Here is a 24,533-nt window from a genome sequence, read left to right as displayed (position 1 = left end):
TGGTGGGGAAAGGGTCACACTTAGTCCGTGAACATTCTAGAATGTGTTAAAATAGACATTGTAGCCAGCAAGTGAAGAAGTAAAAAGAAAGGGAGTTAGAAATCAGGCAGAGCCCCTTAACCACTTGACTTAACACGGTTATGACTAGACGCTCTGACACATTCTGTCTCACCTTCCAGCCTGTCTGCTACTTGTGTCCAGAGGGTTTTGAGATCTTTGGAGCCTAGAGCTCCTTAAAGCTCTCTTCTCTCTCCTTACAGCAATTCTATGAGCATGACTTTGCCAGTTAGCATGCGTTTGCACTGAGGGGAGCTGCTGGTCGTGTTACTGTGACGACTTCTTCTTCTTCTTCTTTTTTTTAAAAGATTTTATTTATTTATTTGACAGAGATCACAAGTAGGCAGAGGGGCAGGCGGGGGGGGGGGGGGGAAGCAGGCTCCCTGCTGAGCAGAGAGCCTGATGCGGGGCTTGATCCCAGGACCTTGAGACCATGACCTTCGCCAAAGGCAGAGGCTTTAACCCACTGAGCCACCCAGGTGCTCTTGGGTGTCACTGTGACTTCTATTCCTCCCACCTCAGCCCTAACCTTTCCTTCTTTCCCTGTGACCTGACATCACTACTCCTCAGTTAGTTTCTGGGACATTGCCATTCTCTGATGCAGATGCTCCTGTGAACACTCGTGTAAGAAAGAGCCCAGAGTTACAAAGCTGAATTATTCTTGAATTATTTCCCAAGCCAAGGCTAAAAAACATGAGGCAGGACACGCTGATGGCATTATTTATACCACAAAGAAGTGTACTTTCATTTTCCCAGTAAATAATGCCTGTCACAATGGCATGATCTCATTATAATAAGCCCAGAACAGTTTTAGCTTTTGTATATATTGATTACCCATAGAGTTACTTCCAAAATTTCCTTGTGGAAGACTCCACGGAAGTGACAACCAGTGTGAAACTCCCATTCACCCATTAGTCCTTCTTATCGATTTCCATTTAAAACCTAAATTGCTGGCTCCCTTTCAGGGGAGGATTTTAATAGCGGAAGCTGCCAGCTTTCAGATTTCTCTGATATGCTGACCTTTCCGTTTGTAATTTTAATTTTTTTTTTTGTAAACTACAAAGTTGGTATTTGGTGGCACTGTGTCAAGAGCTTTTTAATTTGCTTGACTTTCATGAATCTTTGCCGTAGAGAATTGTCAGCAGAAAACCGGGTGAGTCTAACTCACTGCCTTTGGGAAGTTACGGGATTGCGAAATATTGGTGTGTGTGATACTCGTGAATCCGCACCCGGTCAGCTGGATTCAAGGAAGCACCTTCCAGCAGTGTCTGCACGTAGACTACTTTCTGTAGAAGAGCAGTGGTGAATCCTAGTTGTTTGACTTGGCTTAGACTTGAGCCACAAAGAGCCAGGCAGAAGGGGTCTTCTGCATCGAGTCTCACTTCCTCCCAATATAGCGGTCAATCACCTGGCCCTTGGCAATCATGTTATCCATACAGAAAGAAGACTGGGAAAAAAAGCAAGAGTTATTTGGTGAAACATTATTAACATTATTTTCATATGCTGCTTCTAATCTAACGGCTGTATCCAGATTGGTTTGATTTTTTAAAATTTTTTAAATTATTTATTTATTATTATTATTATTCTTTTACTTCTCCTTGGCATTGAGTCCTTTCATTGGGAAAGGGAGCCAAAAACATTCCCAAGTAATGACTGTTTCTTTTCACTACTACCCAAAATGAAGCCACCATTCTTTTTGTTTTTGTTTTTGTTTTTAATTTTTTTAAGAATTTATTTATTTATTTGTCTGAGAGAGAAAGAGAGAGAGAGTGCGTGTGAGCACAAGCAGGGGGAGTGGCTGGCAAAGGGAGAAGCTGGTTTCCCAACGAGCAGGGAGCCCAATGAGGAACTCAGTCCCAGGATCCTGGGATCATGACCTGAGCCGAAGGTGGGTGCTGAACCGACTGAGCCACCCAGGCGTCCCGGCCATCTTTCTCTTTGGTTGATAACCCTTTGTGCCATCAGTTCTAGCCTGCTGAATTGCATTTTGCTCGGTGCTTTATGCAGTGAATTATACCTTTTGCTGTCTCTGAGAACATAAAGGAAGTGGTACCGTAGGAATTTGTCAGCCAGCTTTGCTGAGCTCATTATATGCAGACAGTCTCCTGTTCTCCCCTCCCAATCATTTGACTGACTGTTTTGCATCTGAGCCTCTCATTAGGGAGCTAAACAGCGACAGGTCTTCCCTTAGCAGCTGGTGTTTTGGACCTGGTGCCCCAGAGGCAGGAGAGAGCCCAGTCCACTGCTCTCCTTGGCCCTCAGTGGATTTCAGCAGAAGGCAGCCCGTTTGACTCTCCCCATTAGAAGAGCTAGAAGGTTCCAACAGTAAGAAGGGTTATACAGCCTCAGTGACAATAGAGACACATAAAAATGCTGGTAACTCCAAGGACATTGTCTACAGAGCAGCTCTGGGACCACCGAGAAGAGAGACAAACAGAAAGAAAGAAGGAGCTGATGACAATTCCCTCTGGATACATGTGACTTTCCAGCAGAACTATAGGGGAATGTGTGTTTGATGGGCCCTTCACTGAGGACACAGCCCGGGGGGGTGCCGTGGTTTGTCTGCCTGGTGGTTTAGTTTCTCTTTTCTTTACCATCCCAGAATTTCATCTGGGCCTAGATGGTCATTCATTTTCAGACCCGCAAGCTATGTTAGCCACCATCATGCCTCACAGTTTTATTTTACTAGGGTGCAAAGGCAAGGTGAATTGTTCAAGTTCACAATGCAAGTTGTAGCTAGCTAGTGCAGAGCTGAGACCTAACTCTTAGGTCTCCCCCTTCCTAGCCCAGTACTTTCTGAGCAGCGCCATACTGGCTTTCATGATTAAGCATTCTTTTAGTCAGCAGCTGGGAAGACCCAGAGTTTCATTAAAGATTGCTAGCGGGTTCTGCTTCTGCCATTTCTCTACAAGGGAGAGAGAAGATGTGGGGTAATTCAGTTGCCATCCACATGAAATGCATGTAATGCGGGAGTTGGCATGTTATAATCCTTCCTTGTTCTGGATATCTACAAGAACTGTTCTTGTATCTTTGGAAGCACAGCAGCTTAAAAAGAAGAACTTGTGGTGCACCTGATTTGGGCTCAGGTTGTGGTCTCAGGATTGTGGGGTCAAGCCCTACGTCAGGCTCTATGCTCAGCAGGGAGTCTACTTGGAATTCTCTCTTCTTCTCCCTCTGCCCCTCCCGCTTGTGGTTACTTGCTTTCTCTCTAGAATAAATAAACCTTCTAAAAAAAAAAAGAACTCGTTTTTTTTTTCTGTAAACTAATACATGGTCATTGCAAAAAAATAGAAAATGTAGATAAGAAAAAAGAATAAATTTAAAAACAATAATACCATACTTCCAAATCACCTTTTATTATTTATATATATATATATATATTTTAAGATTTTATTTATTTATTTGACAGAAAGAAATCACAAGTAGGCAGAGAGGCAGGCAGAGAGAGAGGGGGAAGCAGGCTCCCCACTTAGCAGAGAACCTGATGCAGGGCTCGATCCCAGGACCCTGAGATCATGACCTGAGCTGAAGGCAGAGGCTTTAACCCACTGAGCCACCCAGGTGCCTCTATATATATGTTTTTTAAAATTTTTATTTATTTATTTGACAGAGAGCACAAGTAGGCAGAGCGACAGGCAGAGGGAGAGGGAGAAGCAGGCTTTCCGCTGAGCAGGGAGCCCAATGTAGGGCTTGATCCCAGGACTCTGGGATCGTGACCTGAGCTGAAGGCAGCCAATTAACTGACTGAGCTCCCCAGGCACCCTATTTTTATATTTTTTAAAGATTTGTTTATTTTAGAGAAAGAAGGAACACACGAGTGTGGAGGGTGGCAGAGAGACAGAGAGAGAAAGAAATTTTAGCAGAATCCTTACTGAGTTCAGAGGGAGAAAGAAATTTTAGCAGAATTCCTCGCTGAATTCCCCACATGGGTCTTGATCTTAAGACCCTGAGATCACGACCTGAGCCAAAACCAAGTTTGGATGCTTAACTGAAGAACCCAGGGGCCCCTCTAAGTCACCTTTTAGAGTTTATATAAATGTGTGTGTGTGTGTGTGTGTGTGTGTGTGTGTGTGTGTGTGTTTACATACATACAGACATATGCATATATGTGTGTACATAGATGTATAGACTTTCCGTGTTAATAAAACCTATTTCTGTAATGTCAGTTTTAATAAGTAGATAGTATTTTATTGTGTGTATAACATAATTTATCTGATACACTATTATCGAAAACAGGAGTCTTTTCCCCCCTTATGTTAATTGCATTTTGAGAAAAAAATCTTTTTTTTTTTTAAAGATTTTATTTATTTATTTGACAGAGATCACAAGCAGGCAGAGAAGCAGGCAGAGAGAGAGAGAGGGAAGCAGGCTCCCTGCTGAACAGAGAGCCCGATGCAGTGCTCGATCCCAGGACCTTGAGATCATGACCTGAGCCGAAGGCAGAGGCTTTAACCCACTGAGCCACCCAGGCGCCCCCCCCTTTTTTAAAAAAGATATTATTTATTCATTTGACAGGCAGAGATCACAAGTAGGCAGAGAGGCAGGCAGACAGAGAGAGGGGGAAGCAGGCTCCCCGCTGAGCAGAAAGCCTGATGCAGGGCTCGATCCCAGGACCCAGAGGTCATGACCTGAGCCGAAGGCAGACAGAGGCTTAACCCACTGAGCCACCCAGGTACCCCTGCATTTTGAATAACCTTAATCAATATCCTCTGGGAAAAAAACTTTTCACATTCCTTTAATTATCACTTGAGGATAAGTTTATAGAAACAGATATGCTGAGTCAAAAAGTATACATATCTGTAAGGCTTTCAGTGCCTCTAGCTTTTGATTGCCTTCCAGAAAGATAGCCATCTACTTTCTCCCATTCAGAGTGGGAAAGGACCTTGGTGCTTAAGTGAAATACATAAAATAAGGACATTAACCACATCCAGGACTGTAAGAATCCTTCAGTCGAGGCTGGATGAGTTACCTGGCCTTCTCTTTTCTCAAAGTGGTTATAAAGTAGGGTGCCTGGGTACATTGGTTGAGCTGCTCAGTTGGTGAAGCATCTGCCTTTGGCTCAGGTCATGATCCCAGGGTCAGGGGATCTGAGTCCCAGATCGGGCTCTCTGCTCAGCGGGGAGTCTGCTTCTCCCTCTCCCTCGGCTGCTCCCTCTGCTTGTGCTCTTTCTCTGACAAATAAGTAAATAAAATCTTTAAAAAAATGTGGTTGTAAAGCTAGGAGCATATTGTTATGACCATAAGAGATTTAAGCAGAGTTATGTAAGAAGCTTACAGTAGTTACACAAGGAGTTGTTCTATAAACGCCTTACTCTAGTGATGTGTACAGTTTGCAGTCCAAACATAATGATGCCAAACATAACGATGCCCTAGCCAGAGAGATTTCTGCTGATGCATGTTAGTCAGGCAAGGGTTAAACAGCTAATGTTTTAGCGCCCTGACATCAGTAGTTAGAAATACCTCCTCCATCACATGTCAAGATGACATCTTTGTCTATTGCTCACGATGGTAATAGCAAAAACAACTGTTTATTTAGTGCTTTGTATATTCTAGACCTGTGCTTGGGACTTCACGTGTGTGTACTATCTTCTTTAATCCCCAGCACAAACCGATGTGGCAAGTGTTGTTACCTACATATTACAGATGAGGTATTTGCAGCACAAAGAAATTAAGTACTTTACCTACGATCACAAAGTCAGTGTGTGCACTTTTGAAACCAGCTCTACTTTTTTTGACATCAAAGCCTGTGTTCTGATCTACAGTGTGATATTGTCTCCATAATAACCAGGCTTCTTCTTATTCCAGATAATCTAACCTCCAGTCCTACTTATTGCACTTAAGTAGGTTTTGTTTTTTGGGGGGTTTTGTTTTGTTTTTCCAACAAACATCATTTTCTTAAAAAATTCAGTTAGCCAGTACCATGCTGTCTTGGTGATCACAGCTTTGTAGTAAAGCTTGAAATCAGGTAACGTGATGCTGCCAGTTTTATTTTTGTTTTTCAACATTTCCTTAGCAATTCGGGGTCTCCTCTGATTCCATACAAATTTTAGGATTATTTACTCCAGCTCTTTGAAAAATACCGGTGGAATTTTGATCGGAATAGCATTAAAAGTACAGATTGCTCTAGGCAGTATAGACATTTTAACAATGTTTATTCTTCTGATCCAAGAGCATGGAATGGTCTTCCATCTTTTTGTGTCTTCTTCAATTTCTTCCATGAGTGTTCTGTAGTTCCTCGAGTACAGATCCTTTACCTCTTTGGTTAGGTTTATTCCCAGGTATCTTATGGTTCTTGGTGCTATAGTAAATGGAATTAATTCTCTAATTTCCCTTTCTGTATTTTCATTGTTAGTGTATAAGAAAGCCACTGATTTCTATACAATGACTTTGTATCCTGCCACGTTACTAAATTGCTGTATGAGTTCTAGTTGTTTGGGGTTGGAGTCGTTTGGGTTTTCCATATAAAGAATCATGTCATCTGCGAAGAGAGAGAGTTTGACTTCTTCATTGCCAATTTGGATACCTTTTATTTCTCTTTGTTGTCTGATTGCTGTTGCTAGGACTTCTAATACTATGTTGAACAAGAGTGGTGAGAGTGGGCATCCTTGTCGTGTTCCTGATCTCAACGGGAAGGCTGCAAGCTTTTTCCCATTGAGGATGATTTTTTTTTTAAAGATTTTATTTATTTATTTGACAGACAGAGATCACAAGTAGGCAGAGAGGCAGGCAGAGAGAGAGAGAGAGAGAGGAGGAAGCAGGCTCCCCGCTGAGTGGAGAGCCCGACGCGGGGCTCTGTCCCAGGACCTGGAGATCATGACCTGAGCCGAAGGCAGAGGCTTAACCCACTGAGCCACCCAGGTGCCCCGAGGATGATATTTGCTGTGGGTCTTTCATAGATAGATTTTATGTGATCACCAAGACAGCATGGTACTGGCATAAAAACAGACACATAGACCAATGGAACAGAGTAGAGAGCCCAGATATGGACCCTCAACTCTATGGTCAAATCATCTTCGACAAAACAGGAAAAAATATCCAGTGGAAAAAAGACAGTCTCTTCAATAAATGGTGCTGGGAAAACTGGACAGCTATATGTAGAAGAATGAAACTCGACCATTCTCTTACACCGTACACAAAGATAAACTCGAAATGGATAAAAGACCTCAATGTGAGACAGGAATCCATCAGAATCCTAGAGGAGAACATAGGCAGTAACCTCTTCAATATCAGCCACAGCAACTTCTTTTGGGATTTCATCAAGATCAAAAGCTTCTGCACAGCAAAGGAAACAGTCAACAAAACAAAGAGGCAACCCACGGAATGGGAGAAGATATTTGCAAATGACAGTACAGACAAAAAGTTGATATCCAGGATCTATAAAGAACCCCTCAAACTCAACACACACAAAACAGATAATCACATCAAAAAATGGGCAGACGACATGAACAGACACTTCTCCAATGAAGACATACAAATGGCTATCAGACACATGAAAAAATGTTCATCATCACTAGCCATCAGGGAGATTCAAATTAAAACCACATTGAGATACCACCTTACACCGGTTAGAATGGCCAAAATTACCAAGACAGGAAACAACGTGTGTTGGAGAGGATGTAGAGAAAGGGGAACCCTCTTACACTGTTGGTGGGAATGCAAGTTGGTGCAGCCACTTTGGAGAACAGTGTGGAGATTCCTCAGGAAATTAAAAATAGAGCTTCCCTATGACTCTGCAATTGCACTACTGGGTATTTACCCCAAAGATACAGATGTAGTGAAAAGAAGGGCCATCTGTACCCCAATGTTTATAGCAGCAATGGCCACGGTCGCCAAACTGTGGAAAGAACCAAGATGCCCTTCAACGGACGAATGGATAAGGAAGATGTGGTCCATATACACTATGGAGTATTATGCCTCCATCAGAAAGGACGAATACCCAACTTTTGTAGCAACATAGACAGGACTGGAAGAGATTCTGCTGAGTGAAGTAAGTCAAGCAGAGAGAGTCAATTATCATATGGTTTCACTTATTTATGGAGCATAACAAATAACATGGAGGACATGGGGAGATGGAGAGGAGAAGGGAGTTGAGGGAAATTGGAAGGGGAGGTGAACCATGAGAGACTATGGACACTGAAAAACAACCTGAGGGTTTTGAAGGGGTGGGGAGTGGGAGGTCGGGGGAACCAGGTGGTGGGTATTAGGGAGGGCACGTATTGCATGGAGCACTGGGTGTGGTGCAAAAACAATGAATACTGTTACGCTGAAAAGAAATTAAAAAAAAAAAAATTCAGTTAGCCAACGTAGAGTACATCATTAGTTTCAGATGCAGTGTTCAGTAATTCATCAGTTGCATACAATACCCAGTGCTCATTATGCCACGTGCCCTCCTTAATACCCATCACAGTTACTCCATCCCCCCACCCACCTCCCTTCTGTAGCCCTCACTCAGCTTGTTTCCCAGAGTCAAGGGTCTTTCATGGTTTGTCTTCCTTCTGATTTCCTCCCATTGTTTTCCCTCCCTTCCCCTATGATCCTCTGCACTATTCCTTATGTTCCACATATGAGTGAAACCATACAATAATTGTCATTGCTTGACTTATTTCACTTAGCAGAATCCCCTCCAGTCCCATCCACGTGGATGTAAATGGTAGCTATTCATCCTTCATTATAGGTTTTGAAGTTAGGTGACCATGCATCGCTAAGAAATATCTGCTGATTATGTATCAGTGGGGCTGTAAGACTTTGTTCTTAATCCTCAAAGGCTAGATATGGGAGAATCAAATCATGGGTCCATCTTAATGCTTCTTCCTTTTTATTTCAAGTAGTCTTTATGTACTTGAAGATACATTTAAACTTAGATGAGACACTAGACTAGGATGATTTTGTATTTTCGTCATCTTAAATCATGTTCTGATTTTGCGCAGATATATGCAACAGGGCCTGTGGCTAGTGTTCTTCAAAACCAAACAAACAAAACAAAAACCACCAGTCCGAGAGATAAAGATTCCCATTTTCCCACAATTAATTTCTAAGTAACCTTAAGCCCATCAGGTGTTGATCTAGTTTTTACCACAGCAGGATGCTACAACCTGGATTGACTTGGATTTTCTGAGGGGCTCTCATGCCCAACACCAGCTTTCTTTGTAGTTCCAGCTGATCACACCGTCGGGTCAGCTTGTTTGTCCTGCTGTATCTCTATAAATGAAGCGTTTCCAGAAAATGGACAGCCGGGCCCTCCCTTTCTTGTTCTGAGCTTCTGACACCTTCTATTCGAACTGCTGGGTGAACAGACCCGTCCCTATTCACAGCACAAGAGCTCCATGTGTTACCTCACCTTAAAAAGTAACCAAAGAAAACTTCCAAGATCTTAAATAGGCAACCCTTGTATTTAGTGTCTTGAGAAAGGAAAGAGCTATTATAAGGAACCTGTAGGATGCCGGCCTTTTTCCTGCGGAGTTTCGCTCATTCCTGAACAGCGGTCCGGCAGAGGGACAGTGGGTCTCAGTTAACAGGACGTTTGCTCTGTGATCTCTGAGAGGTAATGTGGGCTCTGGTCTGGAGTGAGAAGCAGGCAGAAATGGACGCCTGATTCCAGAAATACTTTTTACAAGGGTGGCATCTTCAGAATTTGTCTCACCTGCTGGGTCAGGGACTCCAGCTCTGCTTTGTCGATATTGATCATACTTCTAGTCCCCAGGACCTGGGGCATTTAGGGAAGTGTTCAGAGAATGTGGTGCTGTTCTATAGGAAGCAATAAACTTAAAAGGAATATTTCATTACTTGCCCTAGAAAGTATCTTTTGGGTATAGATAAGTATCCATAGTTAATTCCTGAAACTACCATTGGCGGATGGCGTTTGTGTCTTTTCTCTCCTCAAATAGTATATGGTGATAAAGGTTTCATATCATGGTACACAAAGTCCTTCCGTATCTAGATCTCAGTCTTCGGGAACTTTGAAATCTTAGATGTACATAGAGCCAGAAGAAACCGCCAAAACCTGTTCGGTAGTACAGAAGCAGGCCCAAGGCGCCGAGCGTGCTGAAAGATGTGGAGATATGCAGTGGCAGCTCCTTTCCTATGTGGGAGCAGTGAGTGGCTCAGGATAACTCTAGAAACCTAGCCTTTTCCTATGACACTCACAAGTATGGGAGAAGCAACAGGAGATGGAGAGCAGAATGGAAACCTCACGAGCAGCAGCAGTGGGGGGCCGTGGCAGTAATCGAAGATAGAAAGGTGGGGATTTACATCCTGGGCAACAAGAAGTAGGGAGAAAAGCCAGTGGTGCAAATGGTGTTAGGTGGTAGAAGGTGGGGATCACGGAAATGATGGACAGTGCAATGGGGTGGGTCACAGCAGATCCTAGGATAGCAGAGAAGGCAGTAGGTGGGGAAACAATGTTTGTAGTAAATCTGAACTTTAGTACCATAGTACTCAGCTGGCTTACTTAAAGATGGGAGGGGCACCTGAGTGGCAGAATTGGTTAAGCAATTAGGCATCCAGTTGGTTTCATCTTAGGTCATGATCTCGGGGTTGTGGGATGGAGTCCTGTGTGTCGGGCTCCACGCTCAGTGGAGAGCACTTCTCCCCCTCTTCCTCTCCCTCTGCCTCTCCCCTGCCCCCTCCCCTGCTCCCTCTCTCTATCTATAAAAGGAATAAATAAAATCTTAAAAAATATATTTTTTTAAAAAAGGATGGAAGTTAGCCATAATGTCTTTGTATTCTATCCACGACAATTGAAAGTATGAGTAGGTGTTTGTTGAATGAGTATATACATGCATACACCATTTTTACCCTGTGTGTGCACGTGGGTGGGTGTTCTTACATGAATATGTGCAGAAAGAACACTTTGAAGCATGTGCAAAGCTGAAGGCACACCTGTTCCGTTCTAGGTCTTGTAGCTGATGGACTTTTCTATCCAGGATGATTGAGGATTAGTGAGGTTGAGTGGAGGTTGGATTCCAGAGCCAATGTAACAGGGGATCTAAAGTCAAGTACCTGGAGTGACTACCTGGTCAAGGGCAGAGCATGGTGAGATAGCACGTGAAAACCAGCCTCTGGAAGGCACATCTGCAGTCAGCATAGGCAGGGGCAGAAGAAGAAGCAAGATTAGACAGACGCTGGGAATTGTGCCCGATAGGTCTGCAGAAGCTCAGCAGTCCCGTGGGTCTCTAGGAGTGCCTCTGTTCTTAGGTGCCCACACCTGCCAGTGCCAGTGAGCACAGGTGGCCAGGGTGGAGGGCTCCTGGCAGCCAAGGACGGTAGCGACCTCTTTTCAGACAATGAAGGGCAAACAGTATATTTTAGAAATTTTTCCAGCAGCCGGGGCGCCTCGGTGGCTCAGTCGGTTAGACATCTGCCTTCGGCTCAGGTCATGCTGATCTCAGGGTCCTGGGATTAAGCTCTGCGTCGGGCCCCCTGCTCAGCTGGAAGTCTGCTTCTCCCTCTCCCTCTGCCTCTCCCCTGCCCATGCTTGCTTGCTTGTTCTCTCTCAAATAAATGAAATCTTTAAAAAGAATTTTTTTCAGTGACTACTGAAAAATTTAAACTCTGAAATGTTTGAAAGCACTCTGGTAAACTCCAGAATACTTATTCCTCTAAATATTCCAAACAGTCATTGTTCTTTGCATCTGAAAAATATTTTCTATTTTCCAAAGTATCTCTGTGGACATTATTCCTTGGGATTTCTATAGCATTGCTCTGAGATGGAAAGGGGTGTGTGTATGTGTGTTTCATTCATCTCCATTTTACAGATTAAACAAACTGTCTAAAGTCACCCAGCTGGCTAATGGCAGCGGGAGGGGACCCATGTGTCCTGAGTCCTAGCTCTCTCCGTTACATTGTAGTACAGTCTTCAGTTGCCTTTACACGTGGTTGACGATGGCCATGGGTAAAGCCCACAGAGAGCTGTGGTCTGTTCCTCCGTGCTTTCATAGGACTGCCTTTCCACTAACAAATCGGCTTCTCATCCTCTCCATCGGTCGGTATTCCATTTAGGCAGTTTTGGCGTTTAGTCTTAAAAGAAAATGAACTTGGCTTTGGTTTGGTTTTCCCTCTCCTTAAACAGCAGTTCTGAAACCTCGCCTCTAGGAGATTTTAGTTCTGCGATTCTGAATATCATTGTAGACCCATTCGGGTCTCCCACCCTTCTTTGTCAGGAGTCAGAGTGAGATTCTGACTTCCCTTGAATTATTGGTGACAGAGAACAAAGAGTAGCAAAGACACTGTTAAGCAATCAAGGAGAAGAAAGCTTGGAAATCCGAGGAGATGCCTGGAGGTTGATGAATCAGTGGAATCAGAGAATCGTTCCTTAATTCTGGAATTAGCAGTGCCTACGATCTATATATATATGTCTATGAATGATTTATACAACCTGGTTTTCTGCAAGACCGTTAACAATCCCAGAGCAATAATAAAAGGGGAAGGGAAAGGAATTTAGCTCAGTGTCTTCCCAAGCACATCCTGACGCCGTTCATCCGTGGGATGCCCCGCAGTGGCGAGGGGAGAGCGGTGCCTGTTACATAGGCTACAAGGCTGGGGTTGTTTGAGTGCGGAGCCTTCCAGGAGAGGGGACTTAATGCTTCTTAGCACTGACCGAAAGGGAGTGACTTGCTCAGAGACTCTGAGGATGACCTCATCCCATTACATTTCAAGACAGTGGTGCTCGCGAGAGCCAGGCCGCTGTTCCCCAGCGATTGTCCCCTGTCACATCTCATTCATAATTGAAGTGAGCGAGAATCATTTTTGCCCATTATAGGAGGTGGTTACCTCAGACCTCCAGTGGCACACCAGAGCTCTCAGATTATTGCAATTTAACAACTGTAACCTAGGCCCCTAGGGAGATCTAGGTTAGCCTGTGACGTGCATGGAGGTTCTAGGAGGGAGGCGAGTGGAGGGTTGTGCTCAAGTCCCAATTCCAGAGAATGAGTGGGAGAAACGTTGCTACCTTCTAACAGGAGACAGTGTCAGAAACGTTTCTGAACCCACCTGGTCACACTTGACTCTGACGCAGTGCTTACTCTTGGGTTTCCATATCCTTATGTGTCTTCTGGGTCTCTTCTGAAAGGGACAAAGCATTTCAAGGCAGAGCTGTGGGGACAGTGGTCTCCTTTAGTGACACTGTTGGGACAGTGGTCTCCTTTAGTGCATCTTGATGAAGTGAGCCTGTTTAAGTATCTTGTAAATTCCCCAAATTTTATTATCATTTTTTAAATCATCTTATTATTCATACAGGTGGTTCCAGAAAAGAAATCACTGAGCACTGGGAATGGCTGGAGCAAAATCTACTGCAGACGCTCTCCATCTTTGAAAACGAGAATGACATCACCACATTTGTGAGAGGAAAAATACAGGTAGTGGGCTCTTTGTTTTGTTTTTAAAGCTTTATTTATTTGTTTATTTGACAGACGGAGATCACAAATAGACAGAGAGGCAGGCAGAGAGAGAGGGAGAAGCAGACTCCCTACTGAGCAGAGAGCCTGAGACGGGGCTTGATCCCAGGACCCTGAGATCATGACCTGGGCCGAAGGCAGAGGCTTAACCCACTGAGCCACTCAAGAGCCCCTGTTTGTTTTGTTTTGTTTTGTTTTAACTTTTAATTAGAAATAATTTCAGACTTACAGAAAAGTTGTAAAAATAAGAGCCTTGTAGACCTTTTGCATACTCTCCTGGTCTTAACATTTTATCCCATTTATGTTATCATTTGAGTGCTCATTTACTTTTTACTTGAGTGGAATTTCCCCCCAAATATTTCAGTGTGTATTTCTAAGAATATTCTGTTAAATAATAACACTGCAGTCATCATCACCTTCCATAGATTGAACATTAATGTTCTACTCTAATATTTGGTAGATATCCCAGTCTTGTTGATTGATCAGTGTCTACCATTTTTCCCCTTTCAGTCCAGTGTAAGATTCAGTCTGGGAAGCTGTTGAATTTGTTTTCATCTCTTGTATCCTTCAATCTAGAATGTTTCCATAGCCTTTTTTTGTCTTTTAGGACATTCATATTTTTAAGTATGCAATTTTGTTTGTTTGTTTGTTTTAAACAGGACATTTTTCATTTTGGGTTTTGTCACGTTTCCTAGGATCTGATTCCAATGATGCATGCCCAGGGGGAACGCTTACGTCCTTGTCAGAGGAACATTTCTGGAGGGACGTGGTATCTCCCCTCGTGGGGGATAGAAAGCCGAAAAGGTGTTACCTACCTGAGTTCTCCACTGTAGAGTTACTAATCTTGCCTTTTCCAATAATAAACAATTTGAAATTTTCTGTGAGAAAACACTTTATTTAAGGCTACACAGATATCCTACTCCTTATCAAAATTTCCCCATGAGTTAGTGTCCATTCATGATTTTTTTTGTCTGAACCAATCTTGGCTGTGACGTTTTTACAAAAAAATCATTTTTCAACCCCAGCATTCTCTTACATTTATCATTTGGCACCTGTTATTCTGCTGTAAGCAAGAGCTCTCTTGGCATTTATTCATCGATTTATTTTTGTTACAGACTCGTGGATTCCTCTGGTTTTCAGTTGTTTATGTTTCCCTCCTAGACTTCATTATTTTGGTACTCACACTGTCCCAAACCTACAGCGTGCCTTCTTCATCCTCGTGTCATGTCCTTGTTACTTTTTTGAACACTTGTTTACTTCAGCTATAGCAGGATACCCCAGACTCATCATTTTTTTTTTTAAGATTTTATTTATTTGAGAGAGAATGAAAGTGAGAGAAATCATAGAAGGAGAAGCAGACTCACTGCTTAGTGGAGAGCCTGATGTAGGGTTTGATCCCAGGACCCTGGGATCATGACCTGAGCCAAAGGCAGACATTTAACCAACGGAGTCACCCAGGCACCCTGTGTCCCAGACTCATCTTGTACTTTCTCTGTCCCAGTCCTGGAATCAGCCCTGTTTCCATTTGCTTTCAGTTTCAGGCCTTTTCTTCTAGCATTTTTAATTTATATTAGTTTAATATTTTTTGCAGGTAGAAAATATTAGCATGCTTCCAAAAGTTTAAATTTCCCAAACTTCCAAAAGTAAATTATAAAATTAAATTAATTACAAAATTAAATTACAAAATTAAATTAATTACAAAATTAAATTACTCTCTCCTTCATTCTTGCTACCTTGTTCTCCCCAACCCCTTGTAGTTAACTAACTTCCTTGTTATCTGGTCTATGTATCCTTCCTGTGTTTCTTTTTGTAAAGAGGCAGATGTATGTATTTTTCCTATTTCTCTTTAAATCTTACACATAAGCCTTAATGTATATATTCTCCTCTGCATTTGCTCTTTTCACTCAGTAACTCTTGGGTAACACTTTGTATTAGTTCATAGAGAGTATCCACATGTTGTTTGTTTTTTATTTTTTTTTTTAAGAATTTTAAATTTATTTCTTTATTCGACAGACGGAGATCGCAAGTGGGCAGAGAGGCAGGCAGGGCGGGGAGGGGGGCGGGGGGAAGCAGGCTCCCTGCTGAGCAGAGAGCCTGATGCGGGGCTCGATCCCAGTACTCTGAGATCATGACCTGAGCCGACAGCAGAGGCTTTAACCCACTGAGCCACCCAGGTACCTCTGCTGTTTGTTTGGGTTTTTTTAAAACATTTTCTTAGTTTTGTTTTTATTTTAAAATATTGATTTTTAGTTTTACAGGAGAACCGTAAGAATAGGACAGAGAATTCCCATAGACCCTACCACTGAGCTGTCATTAATATTAACATCTTCTGTAACCATAGCGTATTTATCGAAACTAAGAAATGAACAGTAATGCAATATTAACTACAGGGGCACCTGGGTGGCTCAGTCGGTTAAACATCTGACTCTTGGTTTCAGCTCAGGTCACGATCTCAAGACTGTGAGATCGAGCCCCTTATCAGGCTCTGCACTCAGTGTGGAGTCTGCTTAAGATTCTCTCCCTCTCCCTCAGCTCCTCCCCTTGCTCACCCCCTCATGGTGCATGCGTGCACTCTCTCTCTCACTCAAATAAATAGACCTTTAGAAAGAAAATATTGTTTACTACAGACTCTATTTGGATTTTACCAGTTTTTCCACTTCACGTCTTATTATCCCATGATCCAATCCAGGATCCCACATTACACTGAGTGCCTGATTCTTCCGAATAGGTGAATATTATGTGTGTATGTACTGTAAAGAATTCAGCACTCTTCTACACTTGAACATTTAAGTAGTTTCCAATATTTTGCATTTATAAATAATTATATATATATTTACACACAAACATATAGTATATGCATGAATTATTATTCACACATATAATAATATACATGGATATGTGTATGTGTGTATATACATATACATTTGTGTGTGTGTTTGTTTTGTGGGGATCTGTCTTTAAGATAAACTGTTAGCAGTGGGATTGCCAGATCTAGGGGTAAATGCATGTGTCATTTTGCGTAATACTGCCAAATCCCCCCCCGACACACACAGGAATTGTACCATTTTACATTCCCACTGGCATATATGGGAAAGCCTGTTTTCCTACAACTTCACCAAAAAAGTAGATTATCAGGCTTTTGAGTTTTTGCCAATCTGATGGGGGGAAATATTTTAGTGTTATTTTAATTTGCATTTATCTCACTTATGAGTGAAGTTGAATATATTTTTAAATCCTTAATGGGCCATTTTTATATCTCTGTAGAATGTCCGCTCATGTCTTTCACCTATTTTTCTATGGGATTTTGGTCTTATTTTTCTTAATTTTTAAGTTCTTTTATATAAAGGCCATTTGCCTTTTTTAAAAAAAAAGATTTTATATATTTGAGAGAGAGTGAGAGAGCGTGAGAGGGAGAGGGGAGAAGGTCAGAGGGAGAAGCAGACTCCCTGTGGAGCTGGGAGCCTGATCTGATCCAGGGACTCTGGGATCATGACCTGAGCTGAAGGCAGTAGCTTAACCAACTGAGCCAGCCAGGTGCCCGGCCACTAGCCTTTTGTTGGTGATATATACCACAGATATTTTCCCTAAGTTTGTCATTTGCCTTTTGACTTTGCTTATGATAGTTTTTGCCATGGAACATGTAAATGTTTTATTTAGTCAAAATTAGAAATTCTTTCCAGATTTTTAGTCATTGTTAGAAAGCCTTTCTTTATACCTGGATTAAGGAAGAATTCTAGGAAGTGATCTGATAGTTCATCTCTCATTAAAATTATACAGGATGGCCAATTTCTACCTGATTTCTTCTCTTACACTAAACTTTTACACGAACAGGTAGTAGGTTTAAAGAGTTTATTTATTTATTTGACAGACAGAGATCACAAGTAAGCAGAGAGGCAGGCAGAGAGAGAGGGGGAAGCAGGCTTCCTGCTGAGCAGAGATCCCAATGTGGGGCTCAATCCCAGGACCCGGAGATCATGACCCGAGCCGAAGGCAGAGGCTTTAACCCACAGAGCCACCCAGGCACCCCTCAAGTAATAGTTTTATCATCAGAAGAAAGAGTGGAATATCATTGCCTTTTTAGGGTCTGCTATTTTTGAGGGAGTGAACTGAATTTTAATGGGACCACATAAAATTAGGGAGGGTTGAACAGCACAAAAACACATGTAACATATCACCCTCTTCCTTTCCCCCACCCTTTGCCCCTCAAGATGGATATTTTTCACTGCTTCAGGATGGCTGATTTCAGTTTGTACTCCATGGTCATGATTAACGAAACTAGACAGGTAGTGAAGAGGGTGAAGACGGGAGCAGGGAAGACGCTGGAAAGGGTCAGTTTGAAGCTGGGAGGAGGTAGGAGTTTCCAAACAAAAAAGTATTCTTGAATACCCGAGAGTTGTTTTATTGATAAAACCCTTCTGGTTTTTATAACTTCTTCATTTCATTTCTGAGTCACATGTCTGAATTTCTGGGAAGTAATGGAAACAGAGAGTGTGAGGTTCCTCAGCTGACCATGTCGCAGGGGGCTGCTGCCTGGGGTGGGGATGGTCGTCAGGCTTCTTGCCTGTGCAGGAGGCACTTCTGCGGTCCTTAGTTAGGTCTTGCTAGTCCTCCCTCAGATGGTACGTCTTTGGATAATAGATACAAATTACTTAGAAGTGACAATAGCCAGGAGGAAAACAAAAACAAACACACAAAAAAACAGAAAATAAAACAAAGACCAATTATGTCAAATAGCCGTTCTTCTTACTGTTTTTATTACACCAAAAATGTCACATTTAATTCCCCTGAAACCAATTATGAGGAAGGAACTGCTATTAATGCAATTATGTGTGAAAGAATGTCATTCATGTGCAAATGAATGCTTTAAGCATTCCCAGTTGTCCAATCATGAAGGGAACCAACAAATGTATTGTTTTGAGATTTAATTAACTTTTATAAATTATAAATGTAATAATTAACTGCAGAGGCAACCATAACTCAAACCCATAGATAACATTTTGTATATTTATTTCTAGATTTCTGGAGTGCATTTTATCGTAATAGTCTTACTGTGTGTATAATTTTATATCACGTCTTTGTCCCCTTGACTGGTATTGTTACATAATTTTTCATTGTTATTTTAATAATGTAATATCATCCCATATTGACTATACCATTCCTCTCTTTCTAGAAGTCTCCTTACATTCTAGACCAGTTGGGGTAGGCACAAACAGTAATATCATATGGTGAACACTTGTTCATATAAGTTCTTCTGGAGTTTTTGTTTCATTCCTTTGGGATAGATTACAGATTATAAAACATTGATTATTAAGTTTACACCTTTTTAGTGGCCCTTAGTAGAGATTGTCAGTATATTAGAATCCCTGTGCAATTACATCATTGCTCACTTTTCAGCATTCCGGTTGTTTAAACGGTTTCCCAGATTTAATAGGTAAAAGTTGGGCTCTTACTGTTTGAATTTTCTGTCTCTGATTATGAGGTTGAATATTTTTTCATGTTCGCTAAGTTAATTTTCCTTTTTGTGAATTCCATGTCACTGTCCTTTGTGTATTTGAATTTGTGTTGGACATCCCAAATATTTGGATTGTAGTGATTTTTCAAAGTTATGTGGAGCTGTTGCCTGGAATCAGGATAATCTGTTTTATATGATGTAGTACCTGTAGAACGTAAAAGAGGGAGATGATCCATTCCTTTGCTCCATCAGCCGGTCCACTTGTCTACAAAAATTATAAGCAAACTATAAGCCTTCTGGATCCTCTCTCTTCTTAAAGGTGGAGAAGTTGGAAAGTGAATCTTAGGGGGACTGTTACTTTTACTGTTGAAGTTAGTTGGCAAGGCCCGGCCTATTGATATTATATACTAGGCCTTGGAGTGTTCCAGTGTTGTTTCTCAGTTCTACAGCCTCATAAATTCTCTTTTATTAGAGACATCTTGTTTTTTAAATTTAGATGAACGTTCTAGAAGCCTAGTATTTAGTAGATCTGGGATAATGCAGTTTGAATGTTTGTCCACTCAAAACATGGCTATCATTTGGTTTATTATACTTCATTCCCTTCTAATGTTCTTATTCTGGCTTCAGGTCAGAGCCCTGCTAAGTGGTGCAGGGGAACAGGTATTAGCCCACCTGAGGGTGTCCAGGCTTACTCTAAGTTGATTGGTTATTGGGGTTGCCTAGAAACCCAACTGCTACTACTTATTAGTGGTTTCTGACTCAGTCACTTTTATTTATTCACTTATTTCATATGTATATAATTTATATATTATATATATAATATATGTATTTTAAATACCCCTCTAAAGGCATTGATAATTTGAAATGTCACGTGGGCTGTAGGTATATTTGCCAACTGGGAAGGGTTTGTACATCCTTCATCTGAAGTGGCTTCTTCTCCCCACCCAGAGGTCCAGTCCCCTCGTGCCACCTCATGGTTGTCTGAAGTTCCCTAACACAGCACGTTCCCAAAGCCTGCTCACCCCCGGATTAGCCTCGGTTCCAAGTGGATCTTCCCTGGTCTCCGTGAAAGCCAGCCCTCTTTGTTCTCTTAATGAAGTAGTAATCTTGAGAAAAGCAGAAACTGACCTTTGGGGTGACTTCATCATGATGAGCTAGGAAAAACAGTAGAATTTGCAAAATCTTTTATATCTCCTCATTTGTAGACTAAGACCACGGGCTTCATTTTAAGTGAACTTCTTAAAATGATTAACACCCATAAACAGAAAATCAAATTGATACTGTTATTTGAAGATCTTTTAGTACACAAGTGCTTCCCGGTAATGGGCTTAGAATTGGGGGGCAGCCTTTGAAAAATAATTCATCAATTAAAAAAAATTCTAGCATAAGTAATTGTTTTTTTTTTTCTTTCCAATATTTACAGCATACAGAAAAAAAGCAGCCCTAGTCTTGTTAATACTCGTCATGTGCCTCATTTTCTCCTTGCTCCAGGGTATCATTGCAGAGTATAACAAGATCAACGACGTGAAGGAAGATGATGACACGGAGAAGTTCAAAGAAGCCATTGTGAAATTCCACAGGCTGTTCGGGATGCCCGAGGAGGAGAAGCTCGTCAACTATTACTCTTGCAGCTACTGGAAGGGGAAGGTCCCCCGCCAGGGCTGGATGTACCTCAGTATTAATCACCTTTGCTTTTATTCTTTCCTTATGGGAAGGGAAGGTGAGCTGTCTAGAATGTCAGAGGGAAACTTGGGAAAGTCTGCTGAGGTGTTGCCCCAAACTCATAAACCACATCAGAATGCCACAAATAGATCTGTAGTGATGAGTCAGTCTACACTATGTTTTAACTATGTAACAAGTGAAGTTAATTATTCTCATTATTTTAAAAAAAAAAGGTTATTAAATAATAGGGAGTCCCCAAAGCTGTAATAAACATTGTTGACATGGACTTCAGTCCATGATAAGGATGACTTCAGAATTTATGGGGTCTAAATTTGTCTCTCAAACAAAACAGTAACAAATATGGCACATGCAAACTCAGAGGAGTTCAGCGAGATTGAGGGCTGGGTGGTGAGACTGAAGGATCCTTCGGGGATTTTAAGGAGCCAGGTGCTGACCAGCTTGTTCCCTGTGCTCAGCCAAGCTGGTGATCCGGTGGGTGGACATCACACAGCTTGAGAAGAACGCCACGCTGCTCCTGCCTGATGTGATCAAAGTGAGCACGAGGTCCAGTGAACATTTCTTCTCTGTCTTTCTCAACATCAATGAGACCTTCAAGTTAATGGAGCAGCTCGCCAACATAGCCATGAGGCAGCTCTTAGACAATGAGGGATTTGAACAGGACAGATCCCTGCCCAAACTGAAAAAGAAGTCTCCTAAAAAAGTGTCGGCCCTAAAACGGTAGGTGACAGAGACAAAGTCTTACACACTTCAGAAATAAGAGAGACTTACATTCTTCTGTGAAATGTAACCTTTTCTGAACCATCGCAAGGGGTCTGACCAGTTTTCTGGGTATAGATGCAGAACTGAAAAAAACTGTCTGAAGCACTCAAAGGTCAACGAGTGAGGCAGACACGGCCAGCTCTGACACAAAGTGACGGGAACTCTTCTGGTCCCGGGGGCGGGGTACCTGTGGGTGGGGTGCCTATGGGCGGGGTGCTGGGGGGAGGTGGTGGGTAAAGCCCTCATAGGGCGCTTCTTGGAGTGGTCTCTCCAGAGGTAGTAGAAGTCACCCATACAGATTCAGTCAGATGGATATTTCAGCCAGAGGGAATAACACAATGCAGGAATCACAGGGGAAAAGCACAGAGGGGATTAAGTCCATCAATGTCTGGAAAGTGGGGAGGCATGTGATGAGGAGAGGCTGCAGAAAAGCCTGGAAGTCTGGTTGTGGGAGTGGAGCTAGAGAGAGGGTCAAGGAAAAGTTGAGGCTCTCAAGTGGGAGTGTGTGCATGGAATTGTCCGGAACTGAGATAGGGAGTGAGAGAGGGAGAGCACGTACGAGGGCTATGCCATAGCATAGATGGAACTGGAAATCCCTGGAGTACAGCTGGTATTGGAACCTGACAAGAGATCACTGCGCTGAAGATGTCTGCTGCTCTGAGGCGTGTTTCAGCGGCGCGGTTGAGGGTGAAGGGTGTTATTGAAGTGGATCGAATCACAAATGAAAGGCAAGGAACGGGAATTAGACAAGTGTAGACTGCTCTTTCAAGAGATTCAGTGGTAAAGGAGGAAGGATAGATCTTAGAATGCAGAAGATTTGAATATAGGATGGAAGGGGAAGGGTTTGTGGTGAAGGTAGGTGCAGGGAAGGAGGGGGCCCAGAGCTAAAGCTATAAGAAAACCAGTCATTTTAGAGGTGACGTCCAATGGGGTGTGGAGAAAATTGTGTGTGCTCATACCTCTCCCTCTGCAATGGAAAGGAAGTAAGAGCCGGTGAGGATGGAAGCAAATTGGCAGTAAGAGGGAGGGCACTGGGGCCGGGGTGGGGGGAGCCCGGCTTTGTTCTGGGAAGCCAGAGACTCTCCCACCCAGCGGCTGAGGTGGCATAGAAGCTTGAGAGGCTTGAACAACTGACTTGATAAACAGGAAAAAGGGGAGAAAAACCGAGCTGAGGTTGGAAACTCAAAGTGGACAAGAGGTGGGTTGTTCTGTGTTTCAGGCAATTTTGTTGTCTTTTTAGGCCAGACCGTGATAGCCAGGAGATTCGTGAGGCTTGTTTGCACTCTCCTTAGATCTTTCTTAAGAGTTAAGGCCCCAAAAGTGGCTCTGGAGAAGTGTGAATGTAATAACCTCTTTAGAAATTACCGCATTCCTTTAGAAGAACAGTGGATTTCCTATCCAGGCCTAGTCTTCCTCAGGTGTCTTCAACATTTACAGATACTGATTGTAAAATGACTGCCCAAGGGACCTACACAGATTTAAATAATTCTATTGTGCTTCTGGGTCATAGGTTGGGGTTAGCTCCGGGAGAAAGCCAAGAAGGTGGGGGTGAGTGACCGGGTGGAGGAGCGGAGAGCTGGGCTGCGAGACCTCCCCGCTGCATCCTTCAGATGCCACTGAAACGTTTCTCTCGTGCGAGGTGATGCTGTCCTTGCCTTCCAGTGATCTCGACGCCAGGGCCAAGAGCGAGAGGTACCGTGCACTCTTCCGGCTGCCCAAAGATGAAAAACTGGACGGCCACACAGACTGCACCCTCTGGACTCCATTCAACAAAATGCACATCTTGGGGCAGATGTTTGTGTCCACGAATTACATCTGCTTCACCAGCAAGGGGGAGAACGTGTGTAGCCTCATCATCCCACTCCGTGAGGTGGGTGTCGGGCGAAAGTGGATCGCCTAAGTGTTTCGTTTGTAATACTTTTCTGTGTGAACCACAGATGCTTTGACCAGCATTTCGTTGTTGTTTTTTTAACCGTAGGTGAATGTTTATAATTCTTTGGTGGCCCTGGACGCTCCCTTTTGTGTGGGGTCATTGCTGTTGGTGACCTGAAAGAGCTTTTCTTCCTAGAAAAGGCAGCCTAGAGTTTTTTTTGTTTTTTTTAAGATTTTATTTCTTTATTTGAGAGAGAGGGAGAGCGCAAGAGGGAGCATCAGTAGTGGGGAGGGACAAGGGAAGAGGGAGAAGCAGACTCCCCACTGAGCAGGGAGCCCGATGCGGGACTCCATCCCAGGACCCTGGGATCGTGCTGAGCCCCCCAAGCGCCTCCAGCCTAGAGTTTTAAAATGAGATTTTACTGTTACTCAGGTGTGGTGAGGCCAACATATCAGGAGGTGGCTGCCACTGGAAGGGGCTTGTTGTACTCACCATCCTTCTGGGAGAGGCCGTGGGGACCCACTGGGGAAGCACCACGGTTGGTCCGTAGGCAGAGGGAGTTGGGAAATGGGGGCAAGGGCCTTTAATGTGATTTCTATGGGAAGAAACAGGTGAGGCAGGGTAAGCAGGTTTAGAATGGCTGACTGGAATAATTTCAGCAGGCTCTGGGGCATAGCGGCCATCCCTAGCTATCTGAGATCTGTCCCCGCCCCTGGGGTGACTAGAGCAAGGGTCGTTGACCCTGAGTGTGAGAGCTGGATTAAAGGCGGTGGAGGCAGTGTGGTGGGCTCTGCACACTTGGTTTGCGTAGGAATGTCGTGCTCCCGGGTGAGTCCTTTATTATCTCTCAGAGTTGGCTAACTTTGGGAAGGTGGCCCTGCCAGGGTCCACAAGGCCCGGGGTATCAAAGCCTCAAATACAAAATTGAGAAAATGTAGTTACTATACCTGCTCAGCCAGAGAGCAGCTTGGTCCCAAGGGAACAGTCTAGATTGTGAATCAGAAAAGCCACGTGTTAGCTCCGGTCTGCCGGTTACCAGCAAGAGAACCACGGGGCTGCTGGCCATAGAGGCAGGCTCCTGAGCCCGACCCGCATTTTCGGAATCTCTGCAAATTCTGGAATCTGTATTTTAATAAAGTCCCAGGCCCATTCTCATGCACAATGAAGACATTGTACATTCTTACTCTCTCCACATTCTTACTGTTTCTGGGTAGGAGGAGGCTTCTGTCCTATCTCCACGGTGCTAGGTGGTTCTGGGACTTACACGGAGACCTCACCTTGAGGTTTGGAGTTGAGAAGGAGCTCCAGGTTAGGCTGC

The 24,533-nt window shown here is 43.2% G+C and overlaps 1 protein-coding gene across 1 annotated transcript in view; it reads left to right on the top strand.

Moving 5' to 3' along the window:
• TBC1D9 (TBC1 domain family member 9) overlaps positions 1–24,533 on the top strand; it is a 120,845-nt gene that overhangs the window by 51,556 nt on the left and 44,756 nt on the right. The window contains exons 3-6 of the mRNA XM_080797137.1: positions 13,291–13,409; positions 20,392–20,620; positions 21,039–21,300; positions 23,005–23,212. Coding sequence (XP_080653263.1) covers positions 13,291–13,409; positions 20,392–20,620; positions 21,039–21,300; positions 23,005–23,212 — 818 coding nt within the window. The remainder of the gene's footprint in view (positions 1–13,290; positions 13,410–20,391; positions 20,621–21,038; positions 21,301–23,004; positions 23,213–24,533) is intronic.

This window comes from Martes martes, assembly GCF_963455335.1.
Source record: "Martes martes genome assembly, chromosome: 2".
NCBI lineage: Eukaryota > Metazoa > Chordata > Mammalia > Carnivora > Mustelidae > Martes > Martes martes.
The sequence above is the reverse complement of the archived record's forward strand: the minus strand, read 5'-3'. Positions and strand labels throughout refer to the sequence as shown.